General features: G+C 39.7%; 1 protein-coding gene across 7 annotated transcripts in view; it reads right to left on the bottom strand.

The window, feature by feature from the left end:
- Positions 1 to 11,628: 11,628 nt before the first annotated feature.
- Positions 11,629 to 27,246, bottom strand: part of caln1 (calneuron 1) — a 95,530-nt gene continuing 79,912 nt past the window's right edge. For 6 of the 7 annotated variants that reach the window (XM_047392176.1, XM_047392175.1, XM_047392173.1 and 3 more), the window contains 2 exons: positions 26,430 to 26,586; positions 11,629 to 15,809 (listed from right to left, as the gene is read on the bottom strand). In XM_047392176.1, the coding sequence (XP_047248132.1) occupies positions 15,682 to 15,809; positions 26,430 to 26,586 (285 nt within the window). In that variant the 3' untranslated portion in view covers positions 11,629 to 15,681. The remainder of the gene's footprint in view (positions 15,810 to 26,429; positions 26,587 to 27,246) is intronic. The other variant, XM_047392172.1, reaches the window with a different exon arrangement.

Genomic DNA, 27,246 nt, shown 5'->3' with positions numbered 1-27,246 from the left:
TATGGTTTTTTGCATGACTTTATAGTGGACCTCACATGTTTTTTATTCCAAGTCTAAGCTTAGGTTCAGGTTCAGTCTCAGTTTATTTTTAATTTTTATCAAAAACATTGGGAAGAATGTGTTAACTTCAATATTGTACCTTTATGCAGATGACACCATACTTTATACAGATCGATATTCTCTGAGGCAGGTTGCTTCTGCTGCTGAAGGCACCAGTGTGGGCTTAAGGTTTCCCTGTATAAGACTCTACAAAAAATAGCTACTCTACTGCCATTTATTTCGTGCTTCAATGATTTGGACGTGTTTGTTATTGATATAAACATCCCCATGCTGTAAAATCAGTCCTCTGAATTATCTCTAGAAATAGAGAACTTTAAAAGCCATCGCTCTCCTTGCTTTCAGCTGCACAACAATTGGAGAAAGTTGCACAAACGCTGCTGCTTTGACTATCTCTGCGTGGTAAAGGCATCACATCTAAATCTGACAGAGCAGTGTCTGCAGCAGCCAGAAGGCAGAACACTGGATAGAAAGATTCAACTCTGATGTGGCCGTGCATTCTTGAATTAGATACCAAACATCTGCTGTTTAGGGTCACTAGACTGCTGTGGATGAAGCATCAGTTAAATGTTGGAGATGTAAATGAAACAGGGAGAGTCTGCAGGGAGCACAAAGCCCTGTTTTAAGCAGAGAACTGCAGAGAGTGGTGTAGCATTCAAAGACAGAGTGTGCATGCTAACATGTCCCTGAATGCTGATCAGACTTTAAACGACTGAACAACCCATCAACCGCATGAGTGAAAAATGATCTTGTGTTGGTTTAAAACCAACTGAAATGCTACACAAATTAAAACATTTGGGACATTCTGATCAACTGAACACAAGGTGTTTTATGCTTCCAAGGGAAAATAAATAATATGGTAGATATTTGCAATTTTATTGATATTGGTTTAGTTTTACAGAAAGTGTAACGCTTTTCCATATAGAGCAATGCCCACTCGTATTGGCCTCTCAGTTAAAAATGTGTAAAAAGCCGTAAAATAAATTCAAATTTTTCTGCAGCACTTCTTTTTGAAAAATCTAACCTTGGATTTTATTACATTTATTCAGGTTGGTGGAAAAAAAATCCCATATTATGAAATAATGTTTTTTAATAAACACATCTGTGCCAAAATTATTAGCACCCATGACAATTCCCATAAAACAAATGTAATGTAAAATGGGGTCTCTACAACTACCACTGGATGGGATCTATATGTTAACTGTTTGGGGAAACATGCATGGAAAAAGCTTTCTCTGTCCTACTATAACACACTTAAACCTGCCTTCGGAGGCACATAAAGACAGTAACAAGGTCGGCCTTCTATCACCTAAAGAACATCTCCAGGATTAAAGGACTAACGTCTCAGCAGGACCTTGAAAAACTAATTCATGCGTTCATCTTTAGTAGAATTGATTACTGCAACGGTGTCTTCACAGGTCTGGCAAAAAAGTCAATCAGACAGTTGCAGTTGATCCAGAACGCTGCTGCCCGCGTCCTCACTAGAACTAAGAAAGTGGAGCACATCACCCGGTTCTAAAGTCCCTACACTGGTTCCCTGTAGCTCAGAGAATAGACTTTAAAATACTTCTGTTAGTCTATAAATCACTGAATGGCTTAGCACCAAAATACATTACAGACTTGTTGTCAGTGTATCAACCACCCAGACCTATCAGGTCTTCTGGCTCAAATCTACTTTGCATACCCAGAACCAGAACCAAACATGCCCCACTAATCTGGAATAAGATCGACAGACGGATCGGTGCGGCTGCCACAGTAATGGGGGCACTGTGCCGGTCCGTTGTGGTGAAGACAGAGCTGAGCCGAAAAGCAAAGCTCTCGATTTACCGGTTGGTCTACGTTCCTACCCTCACCTATGGCCATGAACTTTGGATCATGACCGAAAGAACGAGATCCCAGATACAAGCGGCTGAAATGAGCTTCCTCCGTAGGGTGGCCGGGCACTCCCTTAGAGATAGGGTGAGGAGCTCGGAGTAGAGCCGCTGCTCCTCCACATCGAGAGGAGCCAGTTGAGGTGGCTCGGGCATCTATACCGGATGCCTCTTGGACGCCTTCCTTGGGAGGTGTTCCAGGCACGTCCCACCGGGAGGAGGCCCAGGGGACGGCCCAGGACACGCTGGAGGGACTATGTCTCTCGGCTGGCCTGGGAAAGCCTTGGGCTCCCCCTGGAGGAGCTGGAGGGGAGGTGTCTGGGGAGAGGGACGTCTGGGCGTCTCTGCTGAGTCTGCTGCCCCCGTGACCCGGTCCCGGATAAGCGGAAGACGACGAGTACGAGTATGAGAATCTGGAATAAACTCCCAGAAAACTGTAAAAGTGCCGAAACCCTAAGTTGCTTTAAATCAAGATTAAAAACGTATTTGTTTAGAGTGGCCTTTGACTGGGCCATCTAAACATTATTAAAGATTTCAGTCCAATTATCCTTTCATTTTCTTATCATTTTATAATATATATATATATTTTTTTTTATTATCATTTTTCAATTATTCATTTTTTATTCTCTTCATTTAATTACCTTTATGCCACTGCAATGTACTTTTCCTACTACATCTTCTTTCTTTTTTTTTCATGTACAGCACTTTGAATTGTCTTGCAACTAAAATTGGCTATATAAATAAACTTGTCTTGCCTTGCCTTAAACATTGAGGATTTTGCTAACTGCTACTGGGAATTCAACTACAAATGTAGGCTTTGAGGCTTTGAGGTTTTTGGCAACAAACCCTTCAGTTGGCTGTGGTGTAAATCTAAGAAAGAAAATGTGAAAAAGCACCTTCATGCTATGAAGCATAGTGAAGGATCTGTAATTCTGTAATATGGGCCTGTTTCAAAATTCCCTGGGAACAATGTAAAGCCTAATTCATAGCTCCCTCGTCTATCTACTGACCATTCTACTGTGCAGAAAAAAACTCTTTATCATCTGTACCCGACCACTCAGTGGCGGATGCTGGTCTTTCAAGGAGGCGAAGCTCTATTTCAAGATCGCTAATTCGCTCATTTCCCTGTCAATCAAAAAGGGATTCAGCCTCAGATAGATCATCCAATCATCATGCAGAAAGCTGATCGTCCGGGCCAGCCCACTGCCCCATAGACCCCCAGAGACGCTGGGCGTCCGATGGGCGGGACAAAGCCCAGCTTTTATGCTTCGCTCACTGTTTAAAGCTGTGAAGCTGCGGGAATGAGTGAGAGGAAAGCCACGTCGTTACCAGAGATAAGAAGCTGATTCTGAACAAAAGTTGAGCGCATATTTAGTCAGTGACATGTACACACAACAGTATGTATTTTCACGCATTTTTTGACATTTTTTTGCAGTCTTAGAGCAATCGCCACTGCGAACCTTCGTGTGTATGCGAGGTTTTTGTGACCATGTTGACCGTCTGCACCAACATTCAAACATACAGCAGACAACGAAAACATTGGGTGAGCTCAACAGAAAAGGAAGAATGCCATTTGTTTTTAGGAAATACTATATGGCAAGATTCAGAATTTTTTTTCCGATTTAGGAGATTTGTGTACAAACCCGAATATTGCCCCCTATGAGGTTAATGTGAACACTGTATATTTCTGAGTGAAACACTGTGGTTCAACTGAACCAACAGAAGTGTGTGACGCACTAATCATGATTTAACGCTATAAGAGGAGCAGGATTTAAGGATTGTTTAGTCTGCTTTAACATAAAAAGCAGACAGAAGATGTGTAACCTGCAACATGACAATCATCCTAATACACAGCCAGAGATCAAAACAAAACCTTCATTAGCATAAAGAGGATCAGGAATTTGTGAGCAGATGGCACACTGTTATGATCAGAGCATTGCTGAGACAATCTGTTTTTACATGATGACAAAAACTGTGAGGCAAAGTTTGTTCAGGTTCGGAAAACAAATCACAACATCACTTTATTTTCCTTTAAGTACATTGACTATTGTACTGTATTTATCAAATGATCTTTTAAAGAAAATATTCCTCCTTTATTAGACTGAATGGACCAAACAAGTTAATGTAATAATAACGTTATGCTTTTATCATACATTATAGTTATGCTAATAATACATCTGATTAAAAAAAAAACAAATACTCACCAGCTCCTGTAGCTCAGGGTCTTATAGCACCATCTTGTGGATATATATATGATAATACCAAGGCTTCGCATTTAGCAGAACATCCGTTGGCTTTCAAAAGATCTACTGTAGATGAATAATATTTGGACATCCTGACTTTAAGAAGTGGTAGAAAAAAGTTAAGCACAGTCCTGATAAAGGAATAATATAACCTCCTCTCATTTTCTAGATATTTTGCTTCTAAGGAGCAACACAAATTGTATTAATGACAGGTGGCTTGTATCCAAATAAAGAAATATCCAACTGGAAGCTGGTTTCATGTCTGTGAAGCTTTGACGCAACATTGGTTTATCCCTTGAGTTTAGGGACATATCGAAATCATTTAATTCAATTCAATTCAGTTTTATTTATATAGCGCCAATTCACAACACATGTTGTCTCAAGGCACTTCACAACAGTCAGGTTCATACATTTCAATTAATCCTAACCATTGAACAGTGCAGTCGGATTCAGTTATTTATTCAAATTGGATAAAAAGTTTTTCTGTCTAAGGAAACCCAGCAGATTGCGTCCAGTCAGTGACTTGCAGCATTCACTCCTCCTGGATGAGCATGTAGAGACAGTGGACAGTCACTGGCGTTGACTTTGCAGCAATCCCTCATACTGAGCATGCATGTAGCGACAGTGGAGAGGAAAAACTCCCTTTTAACAGCAAGAAACCTCCAGCAGAACCAGGCTCTGTGTGAGCGGCCATCTGCCACGACCGACTGGGGGTTTGAGAGAACAGAGCAGAGACACAAAAAGAACACAGAAGCACTGATCCAGGAGTACTTTCTATGGGAAGGAAAAGTCAATGTTAATGGATGTAGCTACTTTAGTCGTTTCATCTAGAAAGAAAGAACAGATAAACTCTGAGCCAGTTTTCAAGGTTAGAGTCTGAAAGAGAGCACATAGAGTTAGTTACAGTTAAGCTCAGTCAATTTCCATGTCTAGGAGAGAGAAAGGGTTAAACACTAAAAGACAGGGCCATGTGGATCATCAGTAGAGGGTGAGCATTAAGTTGTTGCCAGCAGAAGTTTGGACGATGCCCCTCTCCAGAAAGGTGTCACAGGCAGACACAGAGCCAGGCCAGGTGTAGCTTCTAGGAAGAGAAAAGAGAGAAAAAAGTTAAAAGCTGAAATAACAGCAAATAATGCAAAATTGGAAAATAGTTTGAGAATGTAGCGAAGAGGGTGAAAGTGGTCATTATGTCCTCCAGCAGCCTAAGCCTATAGCAGCATAACTACACAGATAGCTCAGGATAAGCTAAGCCACTCTAAATATAAGCTTTATCAAAAAGGAAAGTTTTAAGCCTAGCCTTAAAAGTAGACAGTTTGTCCATCTAGAGCCCACTGATGGTCATTGTTATACTAAAAACCACAAGGATTGGGATACCTCTGTCTGTCAGACTGATTATAACCATTGGAAAAGAGAAGGGGTCATACAAGTAGCAGAAATGGAGGGTGTGTTTGCACCTCAACCATAACTGAGCCGGTTTAGGCTGAACCTGACTCCCCCTTACTCCAACCAACAGGGAGGGAGGAAGACGGAGATAAAAAAGTGCTCTGTTAGGAACATATGGACCAATCAGATCTCTGATGTATGATGGAGCTAGATCATTAAGGGCTTTATATGTGAGGAGGATAATTTTAAATTCTATTCTGGATTTAACAGGGAGCCAATGAAGGGAAGCTAAAATAGGAGAAATATGATCTCTCTTTTTAATTTTCATCAGAACTCTTGCTGCAGCATTTTGAATCAGCTGAAGGCTTTTAACTGCATTTTGTGGACATCCTGATAGTAAAGAATTACAATAGTCCAGCCTTGAAGTAACAAATGCATGGACTAGTTTTTCAGCATCACTCCTGGACAGGATATTTCTAATTTTGGCAATGTTCCGGAGATGAAAGAAGGAAATCCTAGAAACCTGTTTAATAAGAGATTTAAATTACATGTTATGGTCAAAAATAACACCAGGTTTTTTACTTTATTACCAGAGGTCAGATTAATGCCATCCAGGTTAAGTGATTGACTAAGCAGTTTCTTTTTTAAAGACTCCGGTTGAAAGACGACAACTTCTGTCTTGTCTGAATTTAGAAGCAAAGAATTTAACGTCATCCAAGCTTTTATATCTTCAAGACATGCTTGTAGTCTATCTAACTGGTTGCGTTCATCAGGATTTATGGATAAGTAAAGCTGAGTATCATCAGCATAACAGTGAAAAGTTATCCTATGCTGCCCGATAATTTGACCTATTGGAAGCATATATATAGTAAAGAGAATTGGCCCAAGTACTGAACCCTGTGGTACTCCATAATTAACCCTGGAGTTTAAAGATGATTTATCATTTACATGAACAAACTGGAATCTGTCAGACAAATAAGATGTAAACCAGCCTAGCGCTGTTCCCCTGATCCCTACAGCATATTCCAGCCTTTCTAAGAGAATATTATGGTCGACTGTATCAAATGCAGCACTGAGATCTAACAGAACCAGAACAGACACAAGTCCGTTATCTGAGGCCATAAGAATATCATTAGTGACTTTCAGCAGAGCTGTTTCAGTGCTATGATGAGCTCTGAAACCTGACTGAAACTCTTCAAACTGGTCATTGCTGTATAAATGCTCACACATTTGATTAGCAACTATTTTCTCAAGAATTTTAGATAAGAACAGAAGATTGGATATAGGTCTGTAATTTTTCAAGTCATCTCGATCAAGCGAAGGTTTCTTAAGTAAAGGTTTAATTACAGCTAACTTAAAAGCCTGTGGTACATATCCATTTACTAAAGATAAATTAATCATATCTAAAATGGGGCTGGTAATCAGAGGGAACACTTCCTTAAATAATTTGGTTGGGATTGGGTCTAACATACAAGTTTAAGGTTTAGATGAAGCTAATATTTCTGATAACTCAGGAAGCTCCACAGGATCAAAACAGTCCAAACACAAATCGGGTTCTGCAGTTATTTCCAATGTTGTCTCACTTGCTGAGGATGAAGTAATCATCTTCGGGAGTATGTCAAAGATTTTCTTTTTAATAGAATTAATTTTATTTAAGAAGAATCCCATAAAGTCATGGCTGCTAAGAGCTAAGGGAATGGATGGCTCAACAGAGCTATGACTCTGTGTAAGTTTAGCAACTGTACTAAAGAGAAACCTAGGATTATTCTTGTTCTCTTCTATTAATGATGAGAAATAAGCTGTTCTAGCTTGGTGAAGTGTCTTTTTATACAACAGTAGGCTATTTTTCCAGATTAAGTAGGAAACCTCTAGGTGTGTAGAGCGCCATTTTCTCTCCAATTTTCTAACATTGTGCATTAAAGTACGCAGCTCTGAATTAAACCAAGGAGCTAGCCTCCTATTAGTGATTATCTTCTTTTTCAAGGGGGCTGCATTGTCTAATGCATCACGCAATGATGAAGAAACACTATGAACAGGAGAATCAATTTGTGAAGGACATGGTTATGAGAGAATATTGTTATGTCTTCACACTCAACGCCATACAGGTCCTTCTCAAAAAATTAGCATATTGTGATAAAGTTCATTATTTTCTATAATGTAATGATGAAAATTTAACATTCATATATTTTAGATTCATTGCACACTAACTGAAATATTTCAGGTCTTTTATTGTCTTAATACGGATGATTGTGGCATACAGCTCATGAAAACCCAAAATTCCTATCTCACAAAATTAGCATATTTCATCCGACCAATAAAAGAAAAGTGTTTTTAATACAAAAAAACGTCAACCTTCAAATAATCATGTACAGTTATGCACTCAATACTTGGTCGGGAATCCTTTTGCAGAAATGACTGCTTCAATGCGGCGTGGCATGGAGGCATTCAGCCTGTGGCACTGCTGAGGTCTTATAGAGGCCCAGGATGCTTCGATAGCGGCCTTTAGCTCATCCAGAGTGTTGGGTCTTGAGTCTCTCAACGTTCTCTTCACAATATCCCGCAGATTCTCTATGGGGTTCAGGTCAGGAGAGTTGGCAGGCCAATTGAACACAGTGATACCATGGTCAGTAAACCATTCACCAGTGGTTTTGGCACTGTGAGCAGGTGCCAGGTCGTGCTGAAAAATGAAATCTTCATCTCCATAAAGCTTTTCAGCAGATGGAAGCATGAAGTGCTCCAAAATCTCCTGATAGCTAGCTGCATTGACCCTGCCCTTGATAAAACACAGTGGACCAACACCAGCAGCTGACACGGCACCCCAGACCATCACTGACTGTGGGTACTTGACACTGGACTTCTGGCATTTTGGCATTTCCTTCTCCCCAGTCTTCCTCCAGACTCTGGCACCTTGATTTCCGAATGACATGCAGAATTTGCTTTCATCCGAAAAAAGTACTTTGGACCACTGAGCAACAGTCTAGTGCTGCTTCTCTGTAGCCCAGGTCTGGAGAATGCGGCACCTGTAGCCCATTTCCTGCACACGCCTGTGCACGGTGGCTCTGGATGTTTCTACTCCAGACTCAGTCCACTGCTTCCGCAGGTCCCCCAAGGTCTGGAATCGGCCCTTCTCCACAATCTTCCTCAGGGTCCGGTCACCTCTTCTCATTGTGCAGCGTTTTCTGCCACACTTTTTCCTTCCCACAGACTTCCCACTGAGGTGCCTTGATACAGCACTCTGGGAACAGCCTATTCGTTCAGAAATTTCTTTCTGTGTCTTACCCTCTTGCTTGAAGGTGTCAATAGTGGCCTTCTGGACAGCAGTCAGGTCGGCAGTCTTACCCATGATTGGGGTTTTGAGTGATGAACCAGGCTGGGAGTTTTAAAGGCCTCAGGAATCTTTTGCAGGTGTTTAGAGTTAACTCGTTGATTCAGATGATTAGGTTCATAGCTCGTTTAGAGACCCTTTTAATGATATGCTAATTTTGTGAGATAGGAATTTTGGGTTTTCATGAGCTGTATGCCAAAATCCTCCGTATTAAGACAATGAAAGACCTGAAATATTTCAGTTAGTGTGCAATGAATCTAAAATATATGAATGTTAAATTTTCATCATGACATTATGGAAAATAATGAACTTTATCACAATATGCTAATTTTTTGAGAAGGACCTGTATGTCAGCACAAGGTCCAGAGAATGAAGACAAAGGTGGGTAAGTTTGTTAATGTTTTGATCAAAGCCATTTGAGTCTAAGATAGCATTAAAGGCTATATTTAGGCTATCACTTTCAGCGTCTACATAAATGTTAAAATCCCCCACTATAATAACTTTATCTGTATTTAACACTAAATTAGATAAAAGGTCTGAAAACTGATCTAAAAATTGAGAATAAGGGCCTGGTGGACGGTACAAAACAACAAACAGAAGAGGTTTTAGTGTTTTGCAATTTGGATGAGGAAACCTAAGGATTAAATATTCAAAAGAGTTGTAGCTATTGATTGGTCTGGGACTAATCAATAAATCCGACTGAAAGATGGTTGCTACTCCTCCTCCTCGCCCAGTAATTCGAGGAATGTGAAAATTTAAATAATTAGTAGGAGTTGACTCATTTATAGTAACATAATCCTCTTGCTGCAGCCAGGTTTCTGTGAGGCAAAATAAATCAATCTGATTGTTACAAACCAGGTCACTAACTAGCAAAGTCTTTGAAGAGAGAGATCTTATGTTCAGTAAGCCACATTTAATTGTTTTATTTTTCTTTTTAGTCTGAGTTGTGTTTATTTTTATTTGATTTTCCTGATTTCCTCCTTTGAGATTATTTTTTTACTTATTCAATTTTGGCCGTGGGGGAGACACTGTCTTAATAGAGTAATGGGTGGGTAGCAGTACAGAAGCTGCAGAGAGGAGTGTTAAACTATGACCCTGCTTCCTGGTCTGAACCCTCGGTTGTCAGAGGTTAGAAGAACTAATAAATTCGGCCAGATTCCTAGAAAGAAGAGCTGCTCCATCCAAAGTGGGATGGATGCCGTCTCTCCGGATCAGACCAGGTTTCCCCCAAAATGTTCGCCAGTTATCAATGTAACCCACATTGTTTTCTGGACACCACCTAGACAGCCAGCAGTTGAATGACATCATGCGGCTAAACATGTCGTCACTGGTCAGATCAGGAAGGGGACCAGAGAAAATGACGGAGTCCGACATTGTTTTGGCAAACTTACACACCGAAGCAACACTAACTTTGGTGACCTCCGATTGACGTAACCGGGTGTCATTACCGCCAGCATGAATAACAATATTACTGTATTTACTTTTATCCTTAGCCAGCAGTTTCAGGTAGGATTTGATGTCGCCCGTTCTGGCCCCTGGCAGACATTTGACTATGGTCGCTGGTGTCTCTAGGGCCACGTTTCTGACTATGGAGCTGCCAATGACCAGAGTTGGCTTCTCGTCACTGAGCGGGAAAATCTGTTAGAAACGCAGACGGGTTGGTGGTGACCTGTGGGCTGGGATCTAGGACTATGCTTTCTACTTGTCCGTTTTAATTGGAATAAACCTAAAAGAAACCAACATTGCTCTGAAAATGATCAGGCAGTGCAATGAAAATGAGTAAAAACCCAGTCAACACCTGAAAGACCTTTAAAAAGCCCGGAGAACTATTGATCAAGATCAATTTAAAGAACGGCCGTTTGCTTGGAAGTAAAATATTAAGAAATGAGGTAAGGAGGATAAACCAGTTTCTAAAACCCTGTAATTGTAGCCAGAATCTGCAGAAAGTGCACAGAACCTCGCCCCGTTGTAGTTCCTGCAGAGGCGTTTCTGTTTTGCTCTGAATGAACTACATGAACAGTGCTGCACAAAGACAAAATTAATAAGTCCTTAATTTAGATCATTATTTTTATATTAAACATCTTTCTGGTAGACAATATTTTACATGTATGGATTTAACCTTATTAATAAAGCTGATTAAATGTTTGAAGCTGAACCTCAACAAGGCCTCAGAAACTGACAAGGAAATCTAGAAATTTAACGATGAAAAGGTAAAGAAAGCTTCATAATGTTTTATTAGAAACGCATAATGAAATTTAAATTCAGTCAAATTTTTATTTATATCTAGAGTACAAGAATATTTTCGGGAGAGATGTTTAAAAATGGCTGTTTTGTTAGGTTTAGTATTTTACCTTTAACATCTTTTTTTTTGTTTGTATTTATCTTTAGCGTTTTGATACAAATCTTTTTTAAACCACTGCCACTAGCCTGACCCAGGCTCTCCCTGCACACCTGGTTCTCCTTTCATTGTAAAGATTCACCTGCAATTCATCCTTTAATGTATTAAATGTTGTTTTGACTGTAAATGGGGTTGAAATGATACAGGAAAACACAGAACAATCACTATAAACTTTGAAATGCCAGTAATCATAACTGTGACTTTTTGCAAAATTTAAATATTTTCAAAGATTTTATTTCTGTTGTAGTTTTGTAATTAGACTGCCCTCAAGCTAAGCAAAGGACCAGTTTTCTTAAGCTGAGTGAATGAATGAAGCTGAAATTTCATGTAAAAATAAAATGAAAAACACACTTAAAAAAAGATTTTTATTGCAACAATTAATTGTTTAGAGTTTATACAGATTTCCATATTTACAAGATTATAATTATGCCTCTAATAAATAGTATGAAGGAAAGTTGTCCTCTAGTCTATGTCTAAATATTGCACGTGCAGTAAGTACAGGGTGTGCTTATATAATTTTGTCTAGTTAAATATGTACAAAATTAGATAACAGAATTAAGAAGTGGTAACTATCCATCATGCTACTGTGATGGGGGCATGCAATCATTCTGCAGTCAGGGACATTCTGATTACAGCAAACTGTGATAAATCTAATTCTCCAAACCAAATGTAATAAAATCAAATGTTCATAAATAAAATATTTGTACAACACATTTGGAGATTTTTGAGACTACATTGGTGCTCCCTCAGTCCCAAAGCTAGATAAATTAAACCTTTCACAGGTTCAAAATGGATTTGTCTGCCATAGGCAAGAAATCTATACCAATAAATATCGTGTTTAAATATGTATCCACATAAAAGCTCTTCTCTACCTGCACTGTTGGTAGAGATGTGATCAACCTTTACATTATACATGACATTTAACATTTAGCATTGACACTTTCCTGACAGCTGTGATGCATGCGTTGAAAAAGTGGAAAATACATAAATTACTATGAAGAGAACACAGTGTCAAATCTGAGCCTACTTCGCCTCTAGATGGCAGTGTTGCACAAACTAACAGCCCCATTTCTCTTTCCATTGGAATGGATAACAGGTGCAGTGCGAAAACAAGAAAAACTCAATCAAATACACATATTCCTACCAAAAAATGCCCATCAGATCTTGCATTTCCATATGAAAACCAGGACAGAGACTACATTTTGTTGTCCGGTTCATCTCTGCAGAGTTCTATGGCTTTGGATTGGGGGTTCAGAGGAAACAGACTGGACTTTTACAATCTGAATCTTTCATGTTTGTGACCAGACCAAAACGTTGTGTCTGCTGAACGTCCTCACTGAACTCTGACCTCCTCAGAGAGCATAGACAGTCATGCACACATACAGAAACATCTAACCACACACGCGAGACACTTCTGACGAGGGTTGCAGACTTTACATTAGACACAGACTCGATCACATGCATTTACGGGAGTGGGGGGTTATGCTTAAATGAGGCAGTACAGGTGTTCAGAGCCCAGTTTACAGAACAGTCATTGAATGCTACGGCGAGCTAGTACACCCCAGGGGTTATTTTTTTAATGCTGGAGCATCACAAAAGAGACTAGATACCTTGATCTGCAGCCTGTGCACGCAGAAAAAGATTTCAGGTTTCAAATCAATACATACAGTCATGAGAAAAACTAAGTGAACCCCCATAGCTTCCACAGGATTTTAACCAAATGCACTGATTTAATTAATCTGAAGTCCATTATTCTATATAGAGAAAAATTATGCACAAGTGGAAAACATTTATGACAGCTACTAATATTCCCAGGAGTGGATGTGTCAGCAAGGTTCACCTTAAGGTCGGACTGTGTAATATTCGGAGAAATTATAAAAAACCTGAGAGCTTTGTCTACAGGCCTCAGTTGGCATGTTGAACATTAAATTCATGACAGGACAGTTGGGAACAAACAGGTCTTGTTTGGAAGGTTTGAACAAAAAAGGTTCTTCTTCTTAAAAAGACATGAAATGCATCCAACTAAACCAAAAGACGTCTGGAACAATGACCTCTGGAGAGATGACGACAGAGTAGAGATGTCAAAATCTCCATACCAAAACAGAGCATGTCAAGACAAACATCTCATATCAGCTACCAAGCACAGTGGCAGAGGTGTGATGATTTGGGCTTGTTTTGCAGCCACAAGTCCTGTGCTCCTGACAGTTACTGGGTCTACCATGAACTCCTCTGTGTTCTAATGCAGGTCATCTGTCTGACAGCTGAAGCTTCATCCAAGCAGGTCATCAACAGGACAATGACCCCGCACAAACACAGAATCAATATGTTGCAATGGCCTAGTCAAAGTCCAAGCCTAAACCTGAATGAATTGCTGCAGTGGGACTTTAGGAGAGATTTGTAGGAACAAATGCCTGCAAATGTTAATGAACTGAAGCCTTGTTGTAAAGAACGGTCCAAAATTCCTCCATGACGATGCAAGAGACAGATGAAATCCCATAGAAACTGCTCCAAGGTCTACCAGCTATTGTCTCATGGGGTGTATTTAGTTTTTGGCATGACTGTAAAACTTTCCAGATAAAAAAAAAAACAACAAACAAATGTATCTACTTTCAATTGGAGTGTGCTTAGTTTTAACACTCTTTTCCATTTCTGCTTTCTTTTTATGTAATAGATAAAAACATAATGGAATTTATGGCGTGCTTAAAATCCCACAACTGATAGAGGGTGCACCTTTTTTAACTCTCACTGTTACTAAGAATCAGGTTATGCACACCTAGGCAGTTATGCTCTGTGATACACTTTTACATTTGCATAAAAAGTTGTGATCTAACTACAACCTGCAGCTATTTTAATTTTTGAAGTTAGTATGTAATTATTTGGACAGAAAAAGGGGATGCAAATGTTGAAAGGCAAAACAAAAAACTGTAAGAAAGGTATTTTACTTTACTTTTGAACATGATAAAAATAAGAATTACTGTAATTTCATTACAGTGGGCAGTTTATATTACCCGATGAAAGATGCTGAGAGAATTTCAGCTTGATGCAATGAGAAATTCTTGGCAATACAACAAAAGACCTGTAGATTGATTATTTGTAATTAGAAGAAAACAGAAACTAAAGCAAATACAGCTTTTAACAGTTCATACCTCCTCAAATCTTCCCTTCTGAGGATTTGCTACTCTTTCTAAAGCACAGCTGAGTTTAGGAGCAGAAACGTCTTGAAACAAGTGTTATGTTATAGGATTCCTCTTGATTACAAATAATCTAAATTTGGCAGCATGAATAGCATTTTAATGTTTTTTGCAGCACAAATGGCCTTTATTTTTCTCATTGTTTCAATAGTAAGCAGACAGGAAAGGGGTGGAGAGAGGGGGAAGACATGCAGCAAAAGTCGCCTGGAACGTAGGTTGAACCCGCGATGGCTGCATCGAGGACAAGTGCCTCTGCACCACCACCCATAGGGAGCATGACTTTTAAACTCTGTTTCTTGTCCCCACAATGCATTACAGCTTTATGCAAAACATTATGCAATTAAATCATGAAAATCGATGGCTTTAGATCAACTCTCCGGAGGTTGAGGAAGTCAAGTATCCAAGCAAAACACCAAAACACATTTAATACAATTTCCTGGGGTGTACTGGTCACCACAAACAGATGGATTATGAAAGCACAGAAAGCATTAGAGATGGATTTTTCTCATTTTAACAGCACAGAGAAATCTGGATTCTGCACAGGGTTCATCAGAACAGGATCCAGGAGGAGGGAAGGATCAGTTCTCATTCAGAAATATCGCACAAGCTTCGAGTTCTTGGCTGTATAATTTCCTAACGTCAGCCCACAGAGTCAGCAGTTAATCAGAGAGCTGAAGTATCACAGCCCAGTGGGTGCCCCAGGAGCCATATTCATGTGCTTCAGTGGTGTCCAGCTCTGCCATCTTCCCTCCAGTATCTGTAATAAGAGACCAGATGTTTCCTTCCTCTTGTTGACTCCTACAGCCTTTGTAGTTCATCAACCTCCTGGTGGGTGCCAGACTCACATTACTTCTTGCTTGATGGAAAAGCAAGCAGCTCTTAACTCCAACACTATTTTTTTTAATATTTTGTTTAAATTATTGCATCAGGGAAACAGAGACAACAGTGTTTGATGTAATGTCAGCCCTTTAAAGTCGGAATAAAGGGGAAGGAGGTCCTGCATGGCTCCTCTTGCTGGCATCATGGTTTTCTGGGGTGTCAGGTGGAGATGTGCCCCTCATTAAAATGAAAAACAAAACTACGTTTTAAAAAGGAAATTCCTCGACAATGATTTGAATTGTTATGCCTGGTAGTTCTGTTTCTACAGAAACATGGCTTCACCCACCAGCAAGCACATGCAGGCTGGTTCGTTCCCAGCTCCCAGTGGCCACAACTACTCCATGCCATTTCTCAGCATCTGATTGGCAGCGATGAGCATGACGCTGATGATGAAGGCCATGGCGAAAGCGCAGATGAGACTCTTCCTCACGCACGTCTGACGGTTCTTCTTTGAGGGGTGGACTGAAACGAGAAAGAGACGAACAGAAAGAAAATAAATCCAGTCCTTAATCATTAAGATGTTAAATGATAAGGGTTGAAAATCAATAATAATAGTTTGTTAAATGATATTAGGTCATTACTAAAAGTCTTATGTTCATTTCTAAAAGCACCAGAGGTGGCAACAGCCATGATAATAAAATAAATTAATTCCTCATGTGGGTCTTTGTTCCGACTTTCAATTTGATCAAAAGATCTTTTTTTACAAGACCTGAAGGTTCTGACAAAAACAGATCTGATCATTTAAACAGAACACACTATTCACTTGGATATAAGACATTTATTTAGGATGTCCCACAAAATGCATTTAAAAGCCTTCAGCTGACTCAAAATGCTGCAGCAAGAGTTCTGATGAAAATTAAAATGAGAAATCATATTTCTCCTATTTTAGCTTCCCTTCATTGGCTCCCTGTTAAATCCAGAATAGAATTTAAAATTCTCCTCCTCACATATAAAGCCCTTAATGATCTAGATCCATCATACATCAGAGATCTGATTGTTCCATATGTTCCTAACAGAGCACTCTGTTCTCAGACTGCAGGTTTACTGGTGGTTCCTAGAGTCTCTAGAAGTAGAATGGGAGGCAGATCCTTTAGTTATCAGGCTCCTCTCCTGTGGAACCAGCTCCCAGTTTTAGTCCGTGAGGCAGACACCCTGTCTACTTTTAAGGCTAGGCTTAAAACTTTCCTTTTTGATAAAGCTTATAGTTAGAGTGGCTTAGGTTATCAGGGAGGGAGCCTTCCTACGGTGTGGTCTCGGTACGGTTCCAAACAAACTGCAGAGCGGTTCTTTTATAGTGTGAACGTTATCAGACCCTTCTACCAAGACACCTGCCACCAAGACACAGCTAACAGGTGTATGCAGCTAGCTTGACCTCAATACCGTTCCTTAGTTAGGTATGCATCGCATTGTGGGATGGGGTAGATTAAACAAACTAATAAATAAAGGCCACATGCAGGTCCTTCTCAAAATATTAGCATATTGTGATAAAGTTCATTATTTTCCATAATGTCATGATGAAAATTTAACATTCATATATTTTAAATTCATTACACACTAACTGAAATATTTCAGGTCTTTTATTGTCTTAATACGGATGATTTTGGCATACAGCTCATGAAAACCCAAAATTCCTATCTCACAAAATTAGCATATCATTAAAAGGGTCTCTAAACGAGCTATGAACCTAATCATCTGAATCAACGAGTTAACTCTAAACACCTGCAAAAGATTCCTGAGGCCTTTAAAACTCCCAGCCTGGTTCATCACTCAAAACCCCAATCATGGGTAAGACTGCCGACCTGACTGCTGTCCAGAAGGCCACTATTGACACCCTCAAGCAAGAGGGTAAGACACAGAAAGAAATTTCTGAACGAATAGGCTGTTCCCAGAGTGCTGTATCAAGGCACCTCAGTGGGAAGTCTGTGGGAAGGAAAAAGTGTGGCAGAAAACGCTGCACAACGAGAAGAGGTGACCGGACCCTGAGGAAGATTGTGGAGAAGGGCCGATTCCAGACCTTGGGGGACCTGCGGAAGCAGTGGACTGAGTCTGGAGTAGAAACATCCAGAGCCACCGTGCACAGGCGTGTGCAGGAAATGGGCTACAGGTGCCGCATTCCCCAGGTCAAGCCACTTTTGAACCAGAAACAGCGGCAGAAGCGCCTGACCTGGGCTACAGAGAAGCAGCACTGGACTGTTGCTCAGTGGTCCAAAGTACTTTTTTCGGATGAAAGCAAATTCTGCATGTCATTCGGAAATCAAGGTGCCAGAGTCTGGAGGAAGACTGGGGAGAAGGAAATGCCAAAATGCCAGAAGTCCAGTGTCAAGTACCCACAGTCAGTGATGGTCTGGGGTGCCGTGTCAGCTGCTGGTGTTGGTCCACTGTGTTTTATCAAGGGCAGGGTCAATGCAGCTAGCTATCAGGAGATTTTGGAGCACTTCATGCTTCCATCTGCTGAAAAGCTTTATGGAGATGAAGATTTCATTTTTCAGCACGACCTGGCACCTGCTCACAGTGTCAAAACCACTGGTAAATGGTTTACTGACCATGATATCACTGTGCTCAATTGGCCTGCCAACTCTCCTGACCTGAACCCCATAGAGAATCTGTGGGATATTGTGAAGAAAACGTTGAGAGACTCAAGACCCAACACTCTGGATGAGCTAAAGGCCGCTATCGAACCATCCTGGGCCTCCATAAGACCTCAGCAGTGCCACAGGCTGATTGCCTCCATGCCATGCTGCACTGAAGCAGTCATTTCTGCAAAAGGATTCCCGACCAAGTATTGAGTGCATAACTGTACATGATTATTTGAAGGTTGATGTTTTTTGTATTAAAAACACTTTTCTTTTATTGGTCGGATGAAATATGCTAATTTTGTGAGATAGGAATTTTGGGTTTTCATGAGCTGTATGCCAAAATCATCCATATTAAGACAATAAAAGACCTGAAATATTTCAGTTAGTGTGCAATGAATCTAAAATATATGAATGTTAAATTTTCATCATTACATTATAGAAAATAATGAACTTTATCACAATATGCTAATATTTTGAGAAGGACCTGTATATAAATAAACTGAATGGAATTGAATTATTTTTGTTTGATAATTATGAAATCCTTATCAAGCTAAAACATATAATCTGAAATCATTAAACATATAAACTAAAAAGGAAAACACATCTTTTTTAATACAGTGCTAGAAGCTGAAAAACATCTGCCTCCTATTGTAATAAATTTTATTTATTTATTTATTTATTCTAGAATCCTCTTTGATTTGGACCACAGATACTTTCTTGTCAAATTTCCCGCTGTAGTTAAGGAAATGGAAATCAGCCTGAAGTGTGATCTCACATTTATGTTGCTGGGCAGATTTCACAGCTCGGCTATGGATCTCATCTGAATGAACAGCGGGATGCTGAACAGTGACCAGCAGAGAGGGACAGTATGGTAAGAGTCATAATTCACCGGAGGAGACTGACTTCTCCGCCTCTTAAGAAGTCAAATAAGCCTATAAATGTCATAATATCTATAAAGGCCCAAAGTGTCTGGAAGCGTCACAACAGAATGGGAATCTTAAAGCTACAGAAACAACTCATACAGGATACAAACTCTTTTCTATGTCAGGTCCTGTCCAGCTTCAAAATACTGTGCTATTCAGAAACAGAATATTTTGTTTCTTTGACCAAACCAAAGTAGTTTCCTTGTTCTCTCAGTTTTCAGTTAATGTATTATTTTTCTTTATTCCACCAAAGCAAATATTAGTCCTGTGGAAGCCATTTTAGGGACAAATTGTGCTGTACACAATGGGATGGATGATACCACAACGACTACTACTACTAATAATATTAGCAATATAATGATAACAAAAATGCTAAATAATAATAATAATAAGAGCATTGAGAGCATTAATTCAGTAAGTAAGAACATCTCGTGTAGAGTAATTCTTATTTTAAGCAAAAATAACTGGTGCCACACTTGTTGTCAGGCCTAACATTTTAAGTAAACTAAATTTAACTAAAGTTTTTTGTTTGTTTTGTCTTAGTATAAGAATATCTTGGATACTTTGTGTTAGCCTTCTATTTCTTGTTGTTTTACTGGGGTAAAAATATGAAGTGACACAGACAACCCAAAATAAGTTCTGTTCTTAATAATAATGCAGCATTAAAGTGTAAATATTCAACTCTCCAAAACCAATAACATCTGTGGAAGTTAAATCCACTTCAGTACGTTGCATAATGTGAAAACAAAATAATTGTCAAGGTCTGATGTGGGTTCGGACCAAAATTTAAACCGGTACCAGGGCTCGGCATATTGTGAGTATATCTTCTATAATTAGGCTCGTAGCAAGCACTTACATAGTCATTGGAGAAACCAACAACGAAACTCCTGGTTAGCACGATACAGGGAAACATAAGGAGCTTGAGGAGAGACGTGACATTTCATGAGGAACCAGTGGGGAATGATGAGCACAACCAGGTATATAAGCAGGGAGAGGAGGACAATGGACCAATGAGAGAATGGCTAAGGTGATCAGAGGAATAGTGGGAACAGGTACGAGAACCGGCTGTAGAGACTGAGGGAATGAGTGGTTACTATGATGACAAACGCTGAGGAACGCAGGGACAAGGGAAACTAAACTAGACTGAAAACAAACAAACTAGAAACCAGAAAGTTGGAGACTGAGTAGGGAAGAGACAACAAATACTGAACTAACTGCGGGGAGCAGAGTAAGCGAAGACCTAAAATAAATAATAACTAAAACATAAACAATAAGTGGAAACTAAGCCTAGCGGGAACAAATAACCAAATACTAATAACTGCCAGAGAAGAACTGAACAGAGAGAACTATACTAGAAATCTTAAATGGGTAAATAAACAAAAAACTAAACAAGGGGAAACTATACTCGAAGTAAGGCTGGGGGGGACTACTAATATTAAGGGAAACAAACACTGAGTAAATAACTAAATGGGATCTAAGGACAAGGAAGGAACTAAAACTAGTTGGGCGGAAGAGCAAAAGAACTAATAAACAACTTTTCTTTCTGCTCTCGGTGGAGGTGGATGCTTTTTCTCTGTCTCCCGCACCCCCTCCCATATCTACCCTGCTTCAGCTCTGTGTCTTGTCTTCTTTTTGGAGCCTCTTCTTGCATATCTTCCAAATTCCTAGTTATGGATTTGGTCAGCTGGTCTCTCAATGCAACTGATCAAATTTTCTCGAGGAGAAGACAGGGTGAAGGAGAGCCCAACTTGTCCGGGCTGGACGTTTTTCTCTGGATACACAATGGACTCCTGGCAGAAGTGGAGGATTGTGTGTCTGTCGATAATGTCAGTCGAGGATGTGGAAGATGTGTATATAATTGGATGTTTGATATCAGGATTTCTGCTTTTTGGAGTCAGTGGTTACCTGGCATATCGAGAAATTCGGAGAATGTCAGCAGCTGTCCTGGCAATTGTGAGGCTGCCTGGCATGTATGATGGGATCTTCAGGGTGATCAGAACTCAGACTGAGATGTTACGTGAGCTGAATTGCAGACTGGATGTGATCCTTACACAGGATCGCAGGCAGGTTGCGGTTCCTGGACTCAGGGATGAAATGGGATAAATCTTGGAGAAAGTTATTCGCTCGTATCTGGCAGAAAGACCAGGAATTTGGCTGTTTGGATTCGCCTTTGAGAAGCACCAGCGAGACTCTCAAGGCTGACGGAAAATTAAGAGTCAGCCTAACCCAAATAATTATTGTTTTTCTGAATCTGGCTCCCCTGCACGGCCTTGATGGCTGGCTATCTTCAACTTCTCCTGGAAGTTATGTAAACATGACGCTCTGCTCCCTCTGCCCCCTCCCTTCCCTGAGGACATCTGTGGACCTGCTCAGAACTTTGTGGCCGGTTGATGAACATCCCAACGAACCATCAAGGACAATGGCCTCTGTGACAGTGCTTCATGGACTTACTTGCACACACTCACTTGCATAGACACACATGTTCAAGATAAACATATGCACCCCCTCACACCACCTTCACCGTTCCCGGCATGATGTTGTTTTGTAAACTTGTTGCTTCTTTGTTCTGAGGTTTTTTGCAATCTCAAACTATACCCTGCTAAGGATAAAGTGTGAAATATGATTTTTTTTCCCTCTACTTACCTAATGTGGTCTCTTTTCTCATCTAGCAAGGGCAACGCCTGTGAGTGGGCAGCAAAGCCTCGATGACCCGTCCCCCCCTTGTCTTGTGTCATGATGTATGTTTGGATGGGTTGTACTGGAATTCTAATTTCCCCTCGGAGATCAATAAAGTATCTTTGAATTGAATTGAATTGAAGAACGCAGCAAAGACTTAACCAACAGTAAAACAAACACGAGAGTACCAGGTAAGAAACTAACTAACCAAAGAAGAGAAATAAACAAAGAGAACTGTAGAAATAATAAACATGAGAAAGAACAGATCTAAGGAATAAACAACTGAGCAAAATAATAACCAAAGGAACCTAATAACGAGAGGAGAATGAACTACTAACTTAGGGAAACAAGCAACTGGGTAAATTATAACAAAAAGGGGTCCAAAGCAAAAACTAACAAAACTCAGGAGTAAATAAACTTATATAAACTGCTCACACAAAAGTCCAAAATGGCAGATCCTGACAATAATATTTGGTTGAAGTGAATCTCCATATAGCAGCAGGCCTGTTTTATCTCTATATTTCTGTTTTTATCTACCTCTGGCACTAACATGTTGTCCAGCAGCTCTCCAGATGACTAAAGGCTGGAAGCTGAGATGATTTCACCAGCCGACAGTAATTAGGAGAGCTGGGCCAGTGACCCATGGTCACTCAGCTTTCACTCGCACTATTTTTACTTCTTTATTACAAGATCTGCTAAAGTCATCGAAATGCTTCTTGGCTGCTGTTCTGATGATGTGGAAAGTATGAGAAAGAGAAAAACGTCTTCTGGACCTCATTATTTGGCATATTTGGACTGACCGACATCACTCAACACATTCACGCTACATAAAAAATAATAATGTGAGTAGTTGTTATGAATGACTTTGACTCGAAACATAATTTTTCCTTCTGATTTGAAAAAAATCTACATCGTTGGAATCCCAAAGAAAACAAAAACAAAACTGAAACAGTAGAAGAAGCTGTAAAACCTAAACTCCACCACAGGTTGTGACGAAATCAACATTCACATAAAAACTCTAACGGGTCATAGGTTTAAAACACACTTTCTCACTTAATAGTTCTCTCTATTTTTATAATTATTCACATTGTAGATTCTCACCAAAGGCAACAAAACTATAAATGAACACACATGGAATATTGTAGTAAACAAAAAGTACGTAATCGCTCTAAACATTTGTAGATTTTAGATTCTACCAAATAGCCACCCTTTGCTTTGATTGCTGCTTTGCTCTCGTGGCGTTCTCTCCATGATCTTCATGAGGTGGTCACCTGAAATGGTTTCCAAAGAGTCTTAAAAGAACTTCCCAGAGGTTCATTGAGAGACAGTTAATATTTCAGTCATTACAGCTACTTCGAGGAATTTAAAATATAAAACATAATTACTTATTTTACAATTTTTAATTCGCTACATAACTCCATGTGTTCATTCACAGTTTTGATGCCTTCAGTGAATTCTATGTACAATGTAAATGGTCATAAACATAAAGAAAACCATTAAAGGAGAAAGTTTGTAAAACTTTTGACCGGTTGTGTGTATGTGTACTCACATTTATGCAATTGCTCAGTTGTTCCCAACTGCATTTAGCTGTAAATAAAATTGAGCTCAGTATGTTGCCACTGGGACAAACAGGTGTTCAGCTGCTGGACATTAAGGACTGGGGGGATTTGTGTTCCTGACATTGGCTCTCAATCAAATTACCGGAACCTTCTGTTGGACTCCAAACATCCCAGAAGCAGCCAGAATTAATGACATGGTTTCAAAAGAAAACCACAGAAGACCACTGTGGTCTTCAAGGTGTACCACAGTTTTCCTGGCTGATGAATTAAGGCTGTTAACATTAGCGGGTGCTTCAGTAAAAAACAGAAATAAAATCTATATGCTCTTAAATATATATACCTGTATGGAGGCAATGTGATTGAGTGGAGGTGCCAGGCATTAACCAGACATCTACTGTCCTGGCATGTTTCCTGTGCCGTGTGCCATCCGTACAATTTGCTTGGCTATAAATCAGTGGCTGGTGGGTTTCTTTGGATCAGCGCTTAAATTCTGTATGCTGGTGTTTTCATCGCCACATCATATTGATTGTTGAACAAGGAGAAGCCACAGGGAAATCAAAGATCCTTTCATGCTTCTTCATATATCAGTCAGCTGATGTAATAAGTACTGGAGGAGCATGATGAAAAGGATGGAGTCAGAACTGCAGCGTGACAGAACGTATTGATTTCTCCATGAGTGAGCACATTTTGGTGTCTGTACGTGAGAGGTGGTACTCACGGACCTTAGGACCACTGGGTAGCTCTGTACGATTCCTGCATTGGTCATCCATCATCATAAACACAGATGAAACATCATGTTTTCATCATTCTGTAGAAGATTTAGGTCCGAGAAAGTGCTGGTGAAATGTGTGACCATTGTCACAAACACCAGTGCTGGTCTGGAAAAACCCATCAAGAACATTATGTGCCGTTTGTCATCTGAAAATCAACTGCAGATGATCATAAAACGAATTCCACTTGCACAAGGTTGAACCCTTGAATGAAGGCAGCCCTACTGTATAACAAGCCTGGGATCTTGATCATCTGTTTTGCCTGTTACAGATGTGGAAACTTGCAGTGTTATAACTCAGCGGTTTTTATGATTCCATTTTCATGTTATTGATGTAGGAAATGGATGCCAGAGAGAAAGTTGTATTTTTTTTTATCTGCTTTCAAAGCATACATCAAGCACAGTATACATGCACCGAATAACTTTATACATATTTTGTGAAAGTATAACATTTAACAGCTATAAAAAAAAATTAAAAATGTATTTTTATCAGTCACTTTCCACCAACAATGCTAAAAGGTTTTAAAGTTCACTGACAACAATATCAGATTTAGAATGATGCTGAACAATAAAGATGCAGTTATTAAAATAAACAATTACTTTCATTAATGCAGGAAGACTGAAAAAAGATGCCTCATGATTGAACACAGCATTGAAGCTGCAGCAAAAGGGTGAAGGGTGAATAAATGACCATCTGCATGTAACTGTAATAACTGATGTAGGAGAATTTTGAATACTTTGTGGATGAACGCAACGCCAAATGTATTTAAATGTACGGGAGAGATTTTTAGCTTCTTTTTACTTCGTTTTCTTGTTCTGGTTTGCTTTTTAAGCCTACGGTCCACTCAGGGGTTTACAAGAAGTTACAGTAAAACATAATTTCAATATTAAATGTTCTTAGGCACTAGTGAGAGGTTTAAGACGTGAAAGAGGAACATCACAGAACCCGCTGGTTGTTGAGAAGAGTAAAAACTACACATGCTCTCACAAATCTCCAAAAATGTCCAGGAAAACAAAAAAAAAGTTGTTAGAAATACGGCTAGCATAAAAAAAAAAAATGATATTAGAAGTTGCTAAACAACGCATCAGGGTCACTAAGTTGGCAACAGTGTTATCACTGCAAATTGTATGACAAATAAACACTGTTTTAAACAAGCGTCTGATCAGTAATAATAGAAGTGACAAATGCTTTTTTTAAGCACAATTTATCAGCACCACCTGGAAAGCAAGCTCTTTAATTTTGACTGGGTAAAGGTCTCCACAAGTCCACCTGCGGCCTTCAACAAGAGCAGTTTTTTTTCCAAAAAGGTCGTGCCAAGGTGGGAGCAGTTTTTCAGGACCAGATCTTTGACAGAACACCAAGCCAGGGCTGGGCCGGAGAAAAAATGTTTGCATCTGGAGCAGGAGGTGAGCTTACAGACAGAGACAACCAGTTAGGATGCAGTAAGCTTCATCTTTAAAACTCCACAATTAGCTTAACTTTTTACTTGATAGAACTACCACAAAAACAATAAAACCACTGAGCGCCACAGTCATAAAACCTCAGACTAGCTCTGAAATATGATGACCTCACCATCTCTCATTTTTCTGCTGTTTTATTGCTTTATCTGCAACTTTGTTGATCTTTTAATATCAACAGGGAGTGTTTAGAAATCTTGCTAGAAACAGTTTGTGTAACACCTGTTAACAGAACTGCTGATAAATAATGGGCAGTGGTCATAAATACCAGCCGGGAGTGCCAAGTGTTGTTTCAAAAAATGTTTTTGTTACATTGGGTAAATTAAGACAAATAGTCACATAGATAAGACAAATACAGTAATCAGTAAAAATGTATTCCACATAAAAGGAAAAAATTCAACAAAGATGTAAACACATTCTTAACAGGGTTTAGCATCAGCTTTGGTTGAGTAGTTTTAACCACTCTAGTGGAAAAACCTCGTTAGTGTGCCATCTACTTGGCTTATTTTACTTTGGATATGAACGCCTTGGTTTAGCACCATAAACAAACTGGTACAGCGCATCCTTTGAGATTCCATACTGGCACATCTTTTCCTTACATCACAATGCATCTGTTCAAGTATTTCATTTTTTTAAATAATATTTTATGTTTGTTTCTTCCTCTTAAAGTTTATTGAGCAGAAATGACTCAAGAGGATGAGTCATTAAATTTGAATAAAAAGCTGGCATTTCAAAAAGCTGAATTATAATTAGCTTAGAAGAAACAATGACACTTGCTGGTTTAATGGAGAGAGCGAGAAGTCCTTGAATACCTTCTGCTACTCTCATATCCATAAATCTTGGATGGCTGTTGGTGCAGAGAGGAGTCATGCATATTTCATGCGTGCCACGGCTGAACAGCTGACCAGCTGACACCCGTCCCCACAAATGCCCCAAATCAATAAATCAGCAGGTGTGCTAGGACTCTGTTGGCTGTAGATGTTGATGAGAAAGCTTAAATTCTTTCTGACAGCATGGATTACTTTCTCCCTCTCTACCCACACAGCACCGAGCGCCTGTCTGTGACACATTCATGTGCCTAAGTGCTTGCGTGTGAAATTAGCCCAGGGACTTTCACTCACCTCCCTCAAACTCCGTCTGACAGTTCCCAGAGTTTTCCTTTAGGCTCTCTTCCTCATTGATGATGATGTTCTCAATGTCCTTCATGGTAAGGTGATCGCGGAAAGCGTAGAACAGGATGTGTTTCAGCTCCTCAAGGGTGATCCTCTGCATGTCAAACTGTGGGAGAGAGAAGGGTAGAAAAATAAATAGAGACGAGTCTTTTTACATGTTTAAAAAAAATTGCATATTTCTGCTGGATGGCTGGCGGGATGATAAACTGAACAACATGCAATCGGGTAATGCAGTTCTTCCACCAGTAATTCAACCAGAAACATACTTTCATTTGTTACACTAACACCCAAACACCCTGAGCACAAAACATCCGGTGTGCTGTTCATAACTTATAACAAATGGGGAGCAGTAGAAGCAAAGAAAAATGTCAAATACATTAATCATCCCACATGCTTGGCTTAATCTAGAAACATCTATTAACTCCATAAAGGTGTTGATCTGACGCTTTCACTTTGATCAGAACAATGCACAAAGTAAATGCATTGTTTAAAGTGAGTGTGGAAGACTTACAGCCTGAAAGTGATTGTTTTAAGGTTAGACAGCACTCAGGAAAGTGCAGACACGCACTGCTGCTGGTCAAAGACAACGAGATTAGATGGTCTCTCCATGCAAACATCAACAGGGATGCAGATTTTAGGAACTATCTGAAATTCCTCTGGTGGGAAGATGGAGACTTGGCAAAGGAATCACAGGAGTACCGGATGGCGGTTCATCTCTTTGGAGCTGCTTCATCTCCAGGATGCACCAACTTCGGCCTAAAGCATC

Source organism: Girardinichthys multiradiatus, chromosome 18 (genome assembly GCF_021462225.1).
Source record: "Girardinichthys multiradiatus isolate DD_20200921_A chromosome 18, DD_fGirMul_XY1, whole genome shotgun sequence".
Taxonomy (NCBI): Eukaryota; Metazoa; Chordata; class Actinopteri; order Cyprinodontiformes; family Goodeidae; genus Girardinichthys; species Girardinichthys multiradiatus.
This window is presented reverse-complemented; position numbering and strand designations above follow the sequence as displayed.